Raw genomic sequence first — 15494 nt, 5'->3', positions numbered from 1 at the left:
ATGGGCCTGCTCACACGAGCTGTGGGTCAGAATGTAAGCTACACGATGCTGCTCACACGAGTTGTGGAGTATCCGCAATAAATGTAGGACCTTAGCCATCGATGGGACATTCAAGACCAACACCCCAAACATGAAAACCCTAACGACATGTCATTTGTATCTTACAAATTCCTAAGGTTCAAATGGAGTTCAATAATTATTGTGACAACGTTGGACTTACAGCGTTTAGTTGCAGGGAAAATAAAATATTAACATATAGATCAACATAACATTAAAATTTTATTTAATCATACAAACTTACCTCGACAAACAAAGCATAAAAACGTAGTCGATCAATCTGAAGCTTTCACTTTTCTACGATATAAATTTGTATGAGGTCTATCTTGATCTAGATAAACAAATTGATTCCATTTAATACTTCTATTATTTAATTCAGTCCATATTTTATATTTTTACAAAATTACTATTTTACCTCTAACATTTTAACCTTTTTATAATTTAGTCCTTAAGCTCGTAAATTGAAATCTAAGCGTTTTCATCCTCATTTCATGCTAGCTGAATTCACTAGGGACACCTACCAACATATAAAAATCACCATTTCATGAATTTAACTTGAAATTTTATCATTTTTACAAATAATTTCCAAAATGCAATTTTCATAAAAAAAATCTCTTTACAAAACTTGTTTAATTAACAACAACGACTCATAATCTTTCATCAAACATCAAAAACCATACAAAAATATTCATGGAAAAACCCTAAATCTTTAACAATTTTGCAAATTAATCCTCATGCTAGCTAGATTAAGCTACAACAATCATGAAAATATACAACTCATTAAAAACGGGACAAAATTGCATACCATGCAAGTGGGATTTAGTTTGGCTGAACCCTAGCATGCTCCCATGGTGAAAATCAGTTGAAGAAGATGATATGAAGATGATATCTCTTTTTCTTTCTTTTGTTTTTATGATTTATTTACTATTTTACCAATTTGCCCTTTAAAAACATTAATAATTTCAATAAACCACGTCCATAAACATTCACTATCACTTTAATTGGTCTAATTCCCATCTAAGTCCTTTGTTTTCATGTTTCATAGTTATTTGATACCTTTAACTAATAGAACTCTACTTTTGTACTTTTTACGATTTTGTCCTTTTTATTAAATTAAGCATGCAAACGTCAAAATTTCTTAACGAAATTTTTATACGACCTTTATAATATTCCATAGACATTAAAATAATAATTTTTTCATCAAATTTGTGGTCTCAAAACTACTATTCTGATTTCACTAAAACGGGTTGTTAAACATTGTTTACCTTAACGCTCCACTAAGATAACCTTGAATTATGATGGTTTGATTATTACAGATTCGAGGGTTAAACCATATAGAATTTATGAGATGCAAAGAAAATATTCGAATATATGATTTGAACGATTCTGAGTTTATACGAGACACCTTACGAGAGGCTTATTGCAGTGTTTATTTGATTTTGTCAAGTGTGATAAACTATGAAATAACTTGAGACAAAGTTACTGGTAGCTGGGAATAAAATGTGAAATTTTAATATTTGTAGTGAGATATCTAATATGTCAAAGTTGAATACCAAGTCTTGTCTAAATTGTTATAGTGTAACACCCCAAACCCGGCCTGGACGTTATGGCCGAATCTGGCGATGTCACATGGAAGTGCGTTTGAAAACAGTATCATTGCTAAAACCATTTTCCGTTTAGAACTTATCATTATCTTTCATTAATTCTCAAACCGTGATTCATTTTCAAAATGCTATACTTTGCAGAAGCTTTTAAAATAGTTTTCATGTGCGTGGTATTTTGATAAAACATTCATCTCTTTTGAAAACCCGAGTTTTACCTACTTCTAGCAGATATAAACAGAAAACAGTATAAAATCCAAATTTTAGGTAAAAGTCCATAGAGGCCATTATTACATAAAAATAGCCCAAATTAAAACTAAAAATCGTAAATAAGTATCAAATAGAAAAAGAGAAAAAAAAAGAGTTGTGTGGCCACTGCTGAGTCCTCTGCCGCACCGATCCGCCTATGTTTAGGGATTACCTATACAGATTAAATGGAAGGGGTGAGTTTACGTAAACTTAGTGTGTAATCCCCATGCAACAAACAAACAGTAATAGATAATCTAAGTTTGGGCCTAAGCCCATTTCAGTATCAGTAAGCATTAGGGCCTTAGCCCATCACAAGACAAAGATATAAAGGATGCTTATGCGCTTATAAAATCCTACCCAACCAGCCTCTAGACTCCATCTCCGTCCAACCCTACACTCCATGTGGGGATATAATCAACCCACCCATCCCTACACTCCAAATAATACTGAATGCGGCACTAAACAGTTGTTGCAGCTGAGCTGCCAATAAGTTAAGCTTGAAGTCCTTCAGTACACTTCCTCCAATCAATATCAATCCCCAACCCAATGCAATGCATCATACAGACATGTTATGCTATCATGTATAATCAGTATAGTGTATATAGCATACTTAACATACAGACATACATATCTACCCCATAGAGGCAAATAACAGACTTTTAACCGTTTCAGTCAATTAAGGTCTATGTATACTTATCGACCCTACAGTAGGTTCATAGTCGACTCGGGTGACCCATGAAACTTTAACAGTCAAACAATGAGCATGGGCCCATAGGCTCATATTGCAAGCCCATGTAAGCCCACACACTTGTGTGGCCCACACGCTTGTGTGGCCCACATGGCTCAAAATAGCCTTGGCTGGCCTAATATTCCCACACACTCGTGTGGTTTACCCGTGTAGGGCCCATGCGCCCGTGTGGCCCATATGGCCTAATTTGACCCGACCCATGAATCGCACACGGCCAGCCTCAACGATCACACGCCCATGCTCGATCACTCGGCCTACCACACGAGCGGTCCCACGCTCATGTGGCGTCGTCAGTCCTATTTTTTAGCTTTTCGCCGAGTAGCGCTAAAACCTAAATTCAACCAAAACCTAAATTCAACCAAAACATCGTTCAATCAACTACATAATTCATTAATCAAACAAAGCCAAACGACGTTGAGGAATGATCAGCAACCGAAACCCCTCACCAAAATCAACCGAAACAGCACCCTCAATTCCTTGATGATGCACCAACCAACCATTGATCTCCACCTAGCACGAGAGCCACAAAACTCTTTTGTTTCAACCTTTAATCGCATTTCACTTAACAAGTTAATTAAACCCAAGAATATACATACAACCTTTTATTTAGCATCTCATACAACGGAACAACAAACACCTACTCACTTACCAACTTTCGATTGGGTAGAGTGCAAAACCGAAATAGACAGAGGGTAACGTAGAACTTACCTTTCAATATTCGGCCAAAGAGAGGAGCCAAAATTACGCACACCCGGCTTGAAAGGAAGAGAAGCTAGTGTCAAAAATTGGGAACAGTAAGAGGGAACCGAATTTTGAATAACGGAAGCAAGTGGGGAAAAACAATTAAAACAAAACCAAAAAGGAGCAGAACAGATGGAGAGGAATACAGTCACAACAAAAAGAAAATCGAATGACACAATCAGTACCAAAGAACTTGGAATAGATTAAAAAATCAAATGAGAGAAGAAAAAACCAATGAGGAAATTCTGCAGCAACAGAGAGGTTTTAGGGGAAGCAAACAACAGTAAAATTGAAAAAAAAAAGAGAAAGGAAAAAACCCTATCAGCCACAGAAATTTTGAAACAGAGAGAGAGAGAGAGCCAAATTCTACATCCCCAAATCAAGATAACTTCCCACATCCCCTAATTTCTACTCAGACTTTTAATGAAACACAAACTCTCGCCGTCCATCTCTGCAAAAATTTAATCCCTTCGCTCATGCAAGGATTCGAACTTTAGACCTCAGGTAACAATAGCACGCCACTCATCCCCTAGACCAACAGGCCCATTCTGACATATTTCACCAACATTTATTTATAAGCCTACTGATTGGAGATAGGGATTTAATCATTTAAAGCAAAAATTTACCCAAGCTAAGGCTTGAACCCAAGACTTCTCAAACACTTCCAGAACACATAACCACTAAAGCAGACATATATTTGTGTCACAAACATACAAAAATAAATATAAAAGATTTTAAGGTGTTACAACTCTACCCCCATTAAAAAAAATTTTAGCCTCAAAATCTCACCTAATTAGAACAGACAAGGATACTACTGTCGCATCACATCCTCAGGCTCCCATGTGGCTTTCTCAGAGCTATGATTACGCCAAAGAACCTTAACCAATGGGATGGATTTTCTTCTTAGAACCTTTACATCTTGTTCCAAAATCTGAACTGGCTCACCCTCAAAGGTCAGATCTGGACTAACCTCGATCTCCTCAACAGGAATAATATGTGCTGGGATCAGAGCGATAGCGCCTCAACATAGAGACGTGGAACACGTCGTGAATTCGATCCAATTTCGGAGGTAACTCCAACTGGTAGGAAATCGGTCCCACACGTTTCAGCATGCGGTAAGGCCCAATAAACCTAGGGCTCAACTTACCCTTACGACAAAACCTTAATACCTTCTTTCATGGCGAGACCTTTAGAAAAATGAAGTCCCCCACAGAATACCCAACCTCTCGACATTTCAGATCGGCGTAGGACTTCTGCCTATCAAATGCCATTTTTAATCTATCCCGAATTAGTCTCACTTTATCCTCGGTATCATAAACTAGTGCACGGCCCAGAACATGCCGCTCGCCTAACTCAGTCCAACATGAAGGTGTGCGACACCTACGACCATATAAAGCCTCATAAGGTGCCATCTGAATGCTAGACTGATATCTGTTGTTATAAGTAAACACTACTAGCGGCAAGTAATCCTCCCAACTACCTCAGAAATCAATCACCCAACTTCTTAACATGTCCTCTAGTATCTGAATCACCCTCTCTGACTGACCGTCCGTCTGAGGATGGAACGCAGTGCTGAAGTCTAATCTTGTACCCAGAACTTCATGCAGCTTCTTTTAGAATCAAGACGTGAAGCAATGATCCCTATCAGATATTATTATAATCGGTACCCCAAGCTGTCTCACCATCTCAAACACATATAATTTAGCCAGCTTCTACAGAGAGTAGTCAGTACGAACCGGTATAAAGTGGGCGGACTTAGTCAATTGATCCACAATGACCCATACAGAATCCTTCTTAGTAGGTGTGAGGGGTAACCCACTAACGAAGTCCATAGTCACTCTTTCCCACATCCAAAGCGGAATCTGGACTGGCTGCAACAAACCCGAAGGTAACTGATACTCAGCCTTAACATGCGGGCAAGTCAGACACTTAGCCACAAATTTGGTAACCTCTCGCTTAAGACCTGGCCAACAGTATAAGTCACGAAGATCGCGATACATCTTATTTCCGTGAGGATGCATAGCATAAGGGCTACTATGCGCCTCTTGCAGTATAGGTTGCCTAAATTCAGTATATTTCGGCACACAGAATCTCCTATGGAAACAGAGCACCCATTTGCTATCCAGTCTAAAATCCTCAGTATTCCCACTCTCAACCTGTCGGAAACGAAGACCCAATGACTCATCCTCTATCTGTTTACCCTTAATTTGCTCTATCCACCTCGGTTTAACTTGAAGTTCGGCTAACAGACTACCATCATCAAATAAACTGAGGCGAGCAAACATCGGCCTCAGGTCAGTCATAGCTCTATGGCTCAGTACGTCGGTCACCACATTAGCCTTACCAAGGTGGTATTCAATAGTACAGTCGTACTCCTTATGCAGCTCAATCCATCTACGCTGCCTAAGATTCAGCTCCTTCTAAATGAGGAGGTACTGGAGGCTCTTGTGATCGGTGTAAATGATACATTTCTCACCATACAGATAATGCCTCTAGATTTTTAGCGCGAATACCATTATGGCCAACTCCAAGTCATGCATTGGATTATTTGCCTCATGAGTTTTAAGTTGACGAGACGCATATACTACCACTTTACCCTCTTGCATCAGCACACATCCTAAATTGACAAGTGACGCATCGCTGTACACAGTAAACTCCTTTTCAAACTCTGGTTGTATTAGAACAGGGGCCTCAATCAATACAGTCTTGAGCTTCTCAAAGCTCTCTTGCCGTGCGTCAGTCCAGTTAAACGGCACACCCTTACGTAGTAGTTTAATCAACGGTGCGGCAATCAGAGAAAACCCCTCCATAAATCGTCGATAATACCCTACCAGACCTAGAAAACTACGGATCTCAAATACAGTCTTAAGCTGCTTCCAATCTAAGACAGCCTCAATCCTTCGAGGATCGACTCTAATCCCCTCAGCAGAAACCATATGTCCCAAAAACGTTACTTCACGTAACCAAAACACACATTTACTAAACTTAGCGTACAATTATTTCTTCCATAGAATCTGTAGAACTACTCTGAGGTGTTCATCGTGCTCACCCTTAGTTCTCGAATACACCAGTATGTTGTCAATAAATACCACCACAAATCGATCCAGATAGGGCTAGAACATTGGGTTCATCAGATCTAAAAAAGCTACTGGTGCATTGGCATCATTAGAAACTCGTAATGACCATAGCGAGTCCTAAATGTCGTCTTATACACGTCAGCCTCTTTAACTCTCAACTAGTGATACCCTGACCGTAAATTAATCTTAGAGAAAATTGAAACACCTCGAAACTAATCAAACAAGTCACCTATCCTGGGTAGAGGGTACTTATTCTTTATGGTCAACTTGTTCAGATACCGGTAATCAATACACATACGCATGGATTCATCTTTCTTTTTCACAGACAAAACCGGTGCTCTCCATGAAGATACACCAGGGTGGATGAACCCACAATCTAGTAGCCTCTTGAATCTAGGTCTTAAGCTCTTCAAGCTCTTTTGGTGCCATTCTATAAGGGGCGATAGACACCAGAGCTGTACTAGGAAGGAGCTCAATCCCAAACTCTACTTCAATATTCGGAGGTAACCTAGATACCTCTTTAGGAAAAATATCTGAAAAATCTTTAACCGTCCTGATATCCTTAAGCGAAGAATCCCTAGAATCTGAAAGACTGATGTAAGCTAGGTACACCTCACATCCTTTACGAACTAACTTTTTGGCCCTCAATGCAAATCACATTCGATAAGTAGTTCCGATGTTCCCCAATTATAACTACCTCGCTGTCCTCCTAAGTTCTCAGTACAACCCGTTTAGTGGCATAATCCAAGCTCACTCAGTGTTTAACTAGCCAGTCCATGCCCAGTATTAGATTAAATTCTCCAAACAGAAGTTCCATAAGATCAGCCAGAAAGATAACCCTTTGTACCTCTAAAGGGACATCTTTAAATAACTTATCAACCCGGATGAATTGCCCTAATGAACTCAATACAGTAATTTCACTCGAAGTACTCTCAACCAGAATCCCTAAGTTTTCAGTAACAGAACAGGCAACATATGAAGGAGTTGATCCTATATCTATCAATGCAGTATAAGGCACATTACGGATAAAGAATGTACTTGTGATGATGTTCGGAGCATCCCCATCCTCTCGACTATGTGCAACATAAACTAAAGTCGGCTGCCTCGCCTCAGTCTGATTAGCACCTCTGTCTGGTGCTCTCTGACCACGGCCCAAACCATTACCACCTCTGACTTGACCCTGACCTCTCGGTGGCTGATGAACTACCCTTGACGACTGCGTAGTACTACTACCCAGAGCTTGTATCTGATCAGACCTCCGTGGGCACACTCTAATACGGTGCTCTAGAGAACCACACCTCAAACATGCCACAGTTCTTCTCCAACACTCGCCCTGATGGCACCTACCATAGTCAGTACACAACGGCTGTCCAGTAGCAGCAATAGGGCCCCAATTCTGATCGGCCCATCAACTCTGACCTTTTTCTAAGGCCTATGAACGGAACTCGAGGGCTCCAAATCCCTCTTATTCCTACCGCTTTCTCGGTTCTGGCACTCAGCGCGCTTTACTTCCTCGGTGATCTTCGCCTTATCAACCAATGCAGTAAAGTCTCGCACCCTCTGTGGAGCTATCACTACCCTTAGATTATCTTTGAGGTCATCCTTGAATCGAACGCATCTCTCATACTCAGTCGCCACCATACCACGTGTATAGCGACTAAATCGCAGAAATTTTACCTCATACTCGGCCACTAATCTATCACCCTAGGTCAAATTTAAAAACTCTCTCTTATGGGCATCCACGTAACTAGCCCCCACATATTTCCCCTGGAATGCGGTCTTAAAAAACTCTCAGTTCAGTCGGTCGGGGTGAGTGCCCTCCATCACAATTAGCCACCACTGATATGCCTCATCACGTAGTAACGATACAGCACCCTCTAATTTTTGCTCGGGGGTTCAGTCCAGGTCATCCATAACTCTTTCTTTGTGGCCTCTATCCAATACTTAGCCACATTAGGGGCAACTCAAGTAATACCTTTAAAAATCTCAGCTCCATTGGCTCGGCGTCAATCCGTAACCGACCCTCGGCCTCTAGCTCCAGTACTGGCCCCAGCAACCCTCTCCAAAATTCTTAACATGGCTTGAGACAGTGCATCGTCCCCAGCCGCTCGATCATGAGGCCCAGTCTCATTCACAGGTGAAGTCGGTGTCTCACTAGTTTCTAAATTAGGTAGATTGCCAGATGACGAAAAATCAGCACGAACACCTCTACAGACTCTTGTACCCCATCCGCGAGTACCTCTTGTGCTCATTGCCTATTCGTGTTAATCTGTATTAACAGCTTTATGTATCAGTTTACAATTTTAGTATTTATTGGAAGATTCTTATGATAGGCAGTATCAGAAGTGTAAAGTTTTTTTTTGCACAACACAATGTCTAATAGTGTCTATCAGTTTTACTATAGTATCAGTGTACACTATCCTGAGTGTTTCCAGTGCAGTCTATCTATAATAGTCTCTATATTAGTTTCAGTATCAATTCAGTTTCAGTTTAAAACACATGAAAGCTTCAGAGAACTTAAAATATTGGCGCCGGAGACTCGGTGCACCACACATTCAGTAGAAATGTTTCAAATCATTCAGAAATTAGTGCTTTTTAAACCAAGTTTTAAAACCCAAATCCACAGCCGAGTTTTTGTAACACCTCTTACCCATATTCGACACTGGAATAGGGTACGAGGCATTACCGGAGTTTACTAATTAATTTTCAGACATTTCATTTTTACCTAACGTTCATATTTATAACCAATCAAAATCAAAACATTAATGAGCTAACGTTAACCAAATTAACTTATACACGCCATAATAACCAGAATCAAGTCATCCAAAATTACTGATAGAACCAGTGGATAATGTGATATATCTCCAACAAGCTTCCGATAATCATTTCAAAACTTCTAATAACTATAAAAATTCCATAAATTGTTGAACTTTCAAATTATTAACATGCTTTTATAATTCTTCACAACATAAATAATGTAACATTTCCTACCAACCACAATCAAGCTTCCGATAATCATCTCACTGCATCTAATAATTGTACATATTACCAATAATAATTCAATTTCAATATTAAAACACATATCCATATAATATTCATCATAAAATAACATTCACTTTAATTAAAATTATACGAATATAGTTCATACAAACTTACCGGTGATATGCGAAATACCAAGATACAAGGGCATTTTAGTAATTTTCCATTTTTCTCGATTTTCTACCCGATCTTGATCTAAAATTAATTTTTCATTTAATAAAACAACTCATTTCATGCAATTTGGTCATTTTTGACATTTTTCCAAAATTACCCTAAAGTTTTACTTTTATTAAATTCATCCAGAGCCCAAATCATGCAAATTAACCATTTATAATGCAAACCCATGCTAGTAGAATATCCATACACTTATTTTCCTCCTCCTCCTCTCCATTCCACATCCTTAATATATATAACATGCTTATATGTAACATTATCTATAATTTCACGATTATTTATATTCATTCAAAGCTGTCCACTTGAGTCATAGTCACTAAATTATTTATATCTTGAGCTACAGAACTCCAAATTGAGATCCGTTAATTTTATATGAAACTAGACTCACATATCTTCTTACCATAAAATTTTAACAATTTTAGTTGATCCAATAAGTACAGTTTATTCTTTAAAGTCATCCCTGTTCTCTTGTCCGACAGTTTCGACCCTTCTTCACTAAAATTAATTATCTCATCGCATGCGAGATTCGGATGATGTTACCGTTTATTTATATTAAAAATAGACTCAGTAAGGATTTAAACATATAAATTTAAGCCACTAATTAGTTTTCTCCAATTTTTATTTTATTTTCCAAAGTCAGTACAGGGAACCCGAAATCATTCTGACCTTATCTCACAAAACCTATTATATCTCATAATTTACAATTCCATTGCTTACACTGTTTCTTTTATGAGAAACTAGACTCAATAAGCTTTAATTTCATATTTTTTCATCCTCTAATTCAATTCATATGATTTTTGGTAGATTTTCAAAGTCAGACTACCGCTTCTATTTCAAAACTATTTTAGTGTAAAATGTTGATAACTACATTTATAACACTTTCCTTTCCTTTCTCTTCAATATATTCATCACTTTCTCTTATTTCCTTTACTAACATAACAAGAATATAGAACCTTATATAATGAAACTTTACCTTAACATTAATTTCCTACTTTTCAATAATATCAAACTCAAAAGTATATAAAATCTTGATGTTCTTACCTTATGCCATTGATTTCAATCTTTAACTTGATTTTCTCCTCCTCCACTTCTATTTCTTGAATCTAACTTGATATTCTAGCTCCCCATAGTCTCCTTGCCATCTTTCTCTCTTGATGGATATGGAAATTCTTTTGATTTCTAAGTGAAAATGGTGGATTTTTGGTGAAAGGACTAAATTGTAAAGAAAGCAAAGCTTTCTTTCTTCCCTCTTCTTCTCACGTTAATGCACGCAAAAATGGTGAGAATGGATGGATACTTTTCATCCTTCTTTCCACATATATATATACTAAATAAATTAATAACAATAAAATAATATCATTAAAAAAAATCAAATTAAAATATTAATAAACTAATATTTATTTATTTATTAATCTAAAATATCTCCAACATCATCATTATCTTCTAGATTTCTCTCTCTTCTAATTGACCATTTTGCCCTTTATGATCTTTTAAAATTTCGTCCTTGAGTCATCACTTAATTTGGTAAAATTGTGATTTAGCCCCTCAAACTTCTTCACCTTTTTCAATTTGGTCCTAATCCATCCATTTTTCTTAGTTTCTAGATTATTCCTCCCTTAAAATATTTACACTATTGGTCCTTCAACTTTTTCATATTTACACTTTAACCCCTCAAGTTTTGAGTATTTACTCTTGGGCAACAAAACTTTTCTCACTTTTGCAATTTAATCATTTCTTGGATTAATATGTCATAAATATACTTTCCAATGTTGACATAACTCAATTACCCTTTTTATCACTATATTTTCTTATTTTACCATATCAGTATTTTCATGCAACATTCCTATCATAATGCAACCCATGTCATAATTTTAAAATAAATTTTTTTCTTGTCGAATTTGTGGTCCCGAAACCACTGTTCCATCTAGCCCCAAAATCAGGCTGTTACAGTTTTGCAACCTGGCTCTAATACCACTAAATATAACACCCCAAACCCGGCTTGGACATTATGGTCGAATCTGGCGATGTCACATGGAAGTGCGTTTGAAAACAGTATCATTGCTAAAACCGTTTTCCGTTTAGAACTTATCATTATCTTTCATTAATTCTCAAACCGAGATTCATTTTCAAAATGCTATACTCAAACCGAGATTCATTTTCAAAATGCTATACTTTGCGGAAGCTTTTAAAATAGTTTTCATGTGCGTGGGATTTTGATAAAACATTCATCTCTTTTGAAAACCTGAGTTTTACCTACTTCTAGCAGATATAAACCGAAATCAGTATAAAATCCAAATTTTAGGTAAAAGTCCATAGAGGCCATTATTACATAAAAATAGCCCAAATTAAAACTAAAAATCGTAAATAAGTATCAAATAGCAAAAGAGAAAAAAAAAGAGTTGTGTGGCCACCGCTGAGTCCTCTGCCGCACCGATCCGCCTATGTTTAGGGATATACAGATTAAAAGGAAGGGGTGAGTTTACGTAAACTCAGTGTGTAATCCCCATGCAACAAACAAACAGTAATAGATAATCTAAGTTTGGGCCTAAGCCCATTTCAGTATCAGTAAGCATTAGGGCCTTAGCCCATCACAAGACAAAGAATAAAGGATGATTATGCGCTTATAAAATCCTACCCAACCAGCCTCTAGACTCCATCTCCGTTCAACCTTACCCTCCATGTGGGGATATAATCAACCCACCTATGCTTACACTCCAAATAGTACCGAATGCGGCACTAAATAGTTTTTGCAGCTGAGTTACCAGTAAGTTAGGCTTGAAGCCTTCCAGTACACTTCCTCCAATCAATATCAATCCCCAACCCAATGCAATGCATCATACAGACATGTTAAGGTATCATGTATAATCAGTATAGTGTATATAACATGCTTAACATACAGACATACATATCTATCCCATATAAGCATATAACAGTCTTTTAACCATTTCTGTCAATTAGGGGTCTAGGTATACTTACCGACCCTACAGTAGGTTTACAGTCGACTTGGGTGACTCGTGCAACCTTAACAGTCAAACAGTGAAGATGGGCCCATAGGCTCATGTTGCAAGCCTATGTAGGCCCACACACTTATGTGGCCCATACGGTCTAAAATGGCCTTGGCCATGTGGATCACACGACCCGGCCCAATATTTCTACACACCCGTGTGGTTTATCCGTATGAGGCCCACTCGTCCGTGTGGCCTACACGGCCCAATTCGACCCGACCCATGATTTACACATGGCTAACCTCGTCGATCACACACTTATGCTCAATCACTCGGCCTACCACACAAGCGGTCCCATGCTCGTGTAGCGTCGTAAGTCATATTTTTTAGCTTTTCACTGACTGGCATTTTCAGTGATGTGATTACACACCTAACTTCGTTGAGAGTTAAGCCGCACTCCTGGTACACCAAAACCTAAATTCAACCAAAACATCATTCAATCAACTACATAATTCGTTAATCAAACAAAGCCAAACGACGTTAAGGAATGATCAGGTACCGAAACATTTTACCAAAATCAACCGAAATAGCGCCATCAATTCCTTGATGATGCACCAACCAACCCTTGATCTCCACCTAGCACGAGAGCCACAAAACTCTTTTGTTTCAACCGTTAATCCTATTTCACTAAACAATTCAATTAAACCCAAGAATATACATACAACCTTTCATTCAGCATCTTATACAATGGAACAACAAACACCTACTCACTTACCAACTATCGATAGGGTAGAGTGCAAAATCGAAATAGACAAAGGGTAATGTAGAACTCACCTTTTAATATTCGGCCAAGCAGAGGAGCCAAAATTATGCGCGGCCGGCTTGAGAGGAAGAGAAGCTAGTATCAACAATTGGGAACAGAAAGAGGGAACCGAATTTTGAACAACGATAACAAGTGGGGGGAAAACAATTAAAACAAAACCAAAAATGAACAGAACAGATGGAGAGGAAGACAGTCACAGTAAAAAGAGAATCGAATGACAGAACCAACATCAAAGAACTTGGAATAAACGATAAAAATCAAATGAGAGAAGAAAAAATCGAGGAAATTTGGCAGCAACAGGGAGGTTTTAGGGGAAGCAAACGACAGCAAAATTGAAAAATAAGAGAGAAAGGAAAAAATCCTATTAGCCACAGAAATTTTGAAATAGAGAGAGAGAGAGAGCCAAATTCTATATCCCCCAAATCAAGATAACTTCCCACATCCCATAATTTCCTTCTAAAATCACTCCAGCCTTCCCACTACTCAGACTTTTAATGAAATACAAACTCTCGCCGTCCATCCCTGTAAAAATTTAATCCCTGCGCGCATACAAGGATTTGAACTTCAAACCTCAAGTAATAATAGCACGCCACTCATCCCCTAGACCAGTAGGCCCATTCTGACATATTTCACCAATATTTATTTATAAGCCTACTGATTGGAGATAAGGATTTAATCATTTAAAACAAAAATTTACCCAAGCTAAAGCTTGAACCCAAGACTTCTCAAACACTCCTAGAACACATATCCACTGAAGCAGACATATATTTGTGTCACAAACATACAAAAATAAATATAAAGGATTTTAGGGTGTTACATATAATTTGTTATAGTTTTGATAGGATATAAAGGCGAGTCGATGGATTCTATATCTAGACTATCGTTGTCATTGAGAAAGGGAGAATCGGTCAGGAATATTATTGTCAGACTAATGAAAATGACTCATTTTTATTTCGGCCAAAACAAATTATTCGTTTGAAAGTTAATCGAGTTGTATGTATCTAAAATTCACGAAGCTATGGCACAAGCAGACGGACAGTCGAAACGAGAAATTCAAATTCTGGAAGACATAATACAATTATATATCATCAAGATCAATGGCAATTTGGAAAATGTTTGCCATTGGTTGAATTCGTTGATGATAGCAGCTATCAGTCTTGTATTAAAACGATATCGTTTGAAGCTTTTCAAAGACAGCAATGTAAAACCCCGTTATACTGGTCAAAATGGAGTGAGAACAGGTTAGTGGAGACAGATTTGATTTGGAAAATAGAAGAGTCTTCCAGAAATTAGTAACCAAACTCATTTCAGCTAAGAAATTTTGAGAACGAAATTTTCTAAAAGGAGAGAGTTGTAACAGCATATTTTTTAGTGGTGTCGGTAACAATGGTTTCGAGGCCACAAATATGATGAGTGATTCCGTAAATATTGTTATTTAATACTTACGAGTCAAATAAAAAATTACATTGAAATTTGATTTAATGATTTTTGTTAATTGAAATAATAATTATGTTCAAGTGGTATGTCCCTAAAGTCGAGTGGTTTTAGAAAATAAGGTATCGGGACCTCATTTCTATAAACTGAGCCTGTAAATAATTTATTAAATATTTACGAAGTATTATTAGGGTCATATTCAAATTTGGTTAAGAAATTTTAATGTTTAATCGTTAATTAATTAAAAGGACTAAATCATAAAAATTATAAAAGTTAATTTCTATTAGTTAATTGATCAATTTAAGATAGGTACAGGGGTTTATATGGTAAATATGCCATATTACAAAGGTAGGTACGGTTGATATTGTTTTATTATGTTAAAATATATGTTTTATTAGTTAAAAAATTAAATTAAGTTATAATAAAAACAAAAGTAAAACAGGTTATATTTTTATGTTCTTCTTCCTCTAGCCGAAAGACACCACCGTTGAGTCAAGAAGATTCAACCAAACTTCTCCCTTTGCATGCTTGTGTGTTTTTGAGGTCCATTTTAATGATTTTTATGTTTTTGTTATCATATTAGCTTAATCTAGTTAGTCCGGGGAT

At 37.4% G+C, this 15494-nt stretch overlaps 1 protein-coding gene across 1 annotated transcript; it reads right to left on the bottom strand.

The window, feature by feature from the left end:
* Window positions 1-6866: 6866 nt before the first annotated feature.
* On the bottom strand, window positions 6867-8114 carry LOC128043051 (uncharacterized). Its single transcript, XM_052634854.1, has 3 exons — window positions 7914-8114; window positions 7321-7806; window positions 6867-7106 (listed from the first exon to the last, which is right to left on the bottom strand). Exons 1-3 carry the CDS (start codon window positions 8112-8114, stop codon window positions 6867-6869), a joined length of 927 nt encoding a protein of 308 aa, XP_052490814.1.
* Between the last annotated feature and the right edge of the window lie 7380 nt (window positions 8115-15494).

The sequence above is a fragment of the Gossypium raimondii genome, chromosome 8 (assembly GCF_025698545.1).
Source record: "Gossypium raimondii isolate GPD5lz chromosome 8, ASM2569854v1, whole genome shotgun sequence".
NCBI classification, from domain to species: Eukaryota; Viridiplantae; Streptophyta; class Magnoliopsida; order Malvales; family Malvaceae; genus Gossypium; species Gossypium raimondii.
Note: the sequence above shows the minus strand (reverse complement) of the source record. Positions and strands in the feature narration are given on the sequence as shown.

What these genes read in the sequence shown, in the direction of transcription:
- LOC128043051 (XM_052634854.1), bottom strand. Translation starts at nt 8,114, where the DNA reads ATGGTGGCGACTGAGTATGAGAGATGCGTTCGATTCAAGGATGACCTC. An exon ending in ATTTGGAGCCCTCGAGTTCC is followed by an intron (nt 7,807 to 7,913) that starts GTTCATAGGCCT and finishes AGGTGCCATCAG; the next exon opens with GGCGAGTGTTGGAGAAGAAC. An exon ending in TTAAAGATGTCCCTTTAGAG is followed by an intron (nt 7,107 to 7,320) that starts GTACAAAGGGTT and finishes AGGGCCAAAAAG; the next exon opens with TTAGTTCGTAAAGGATGTGA.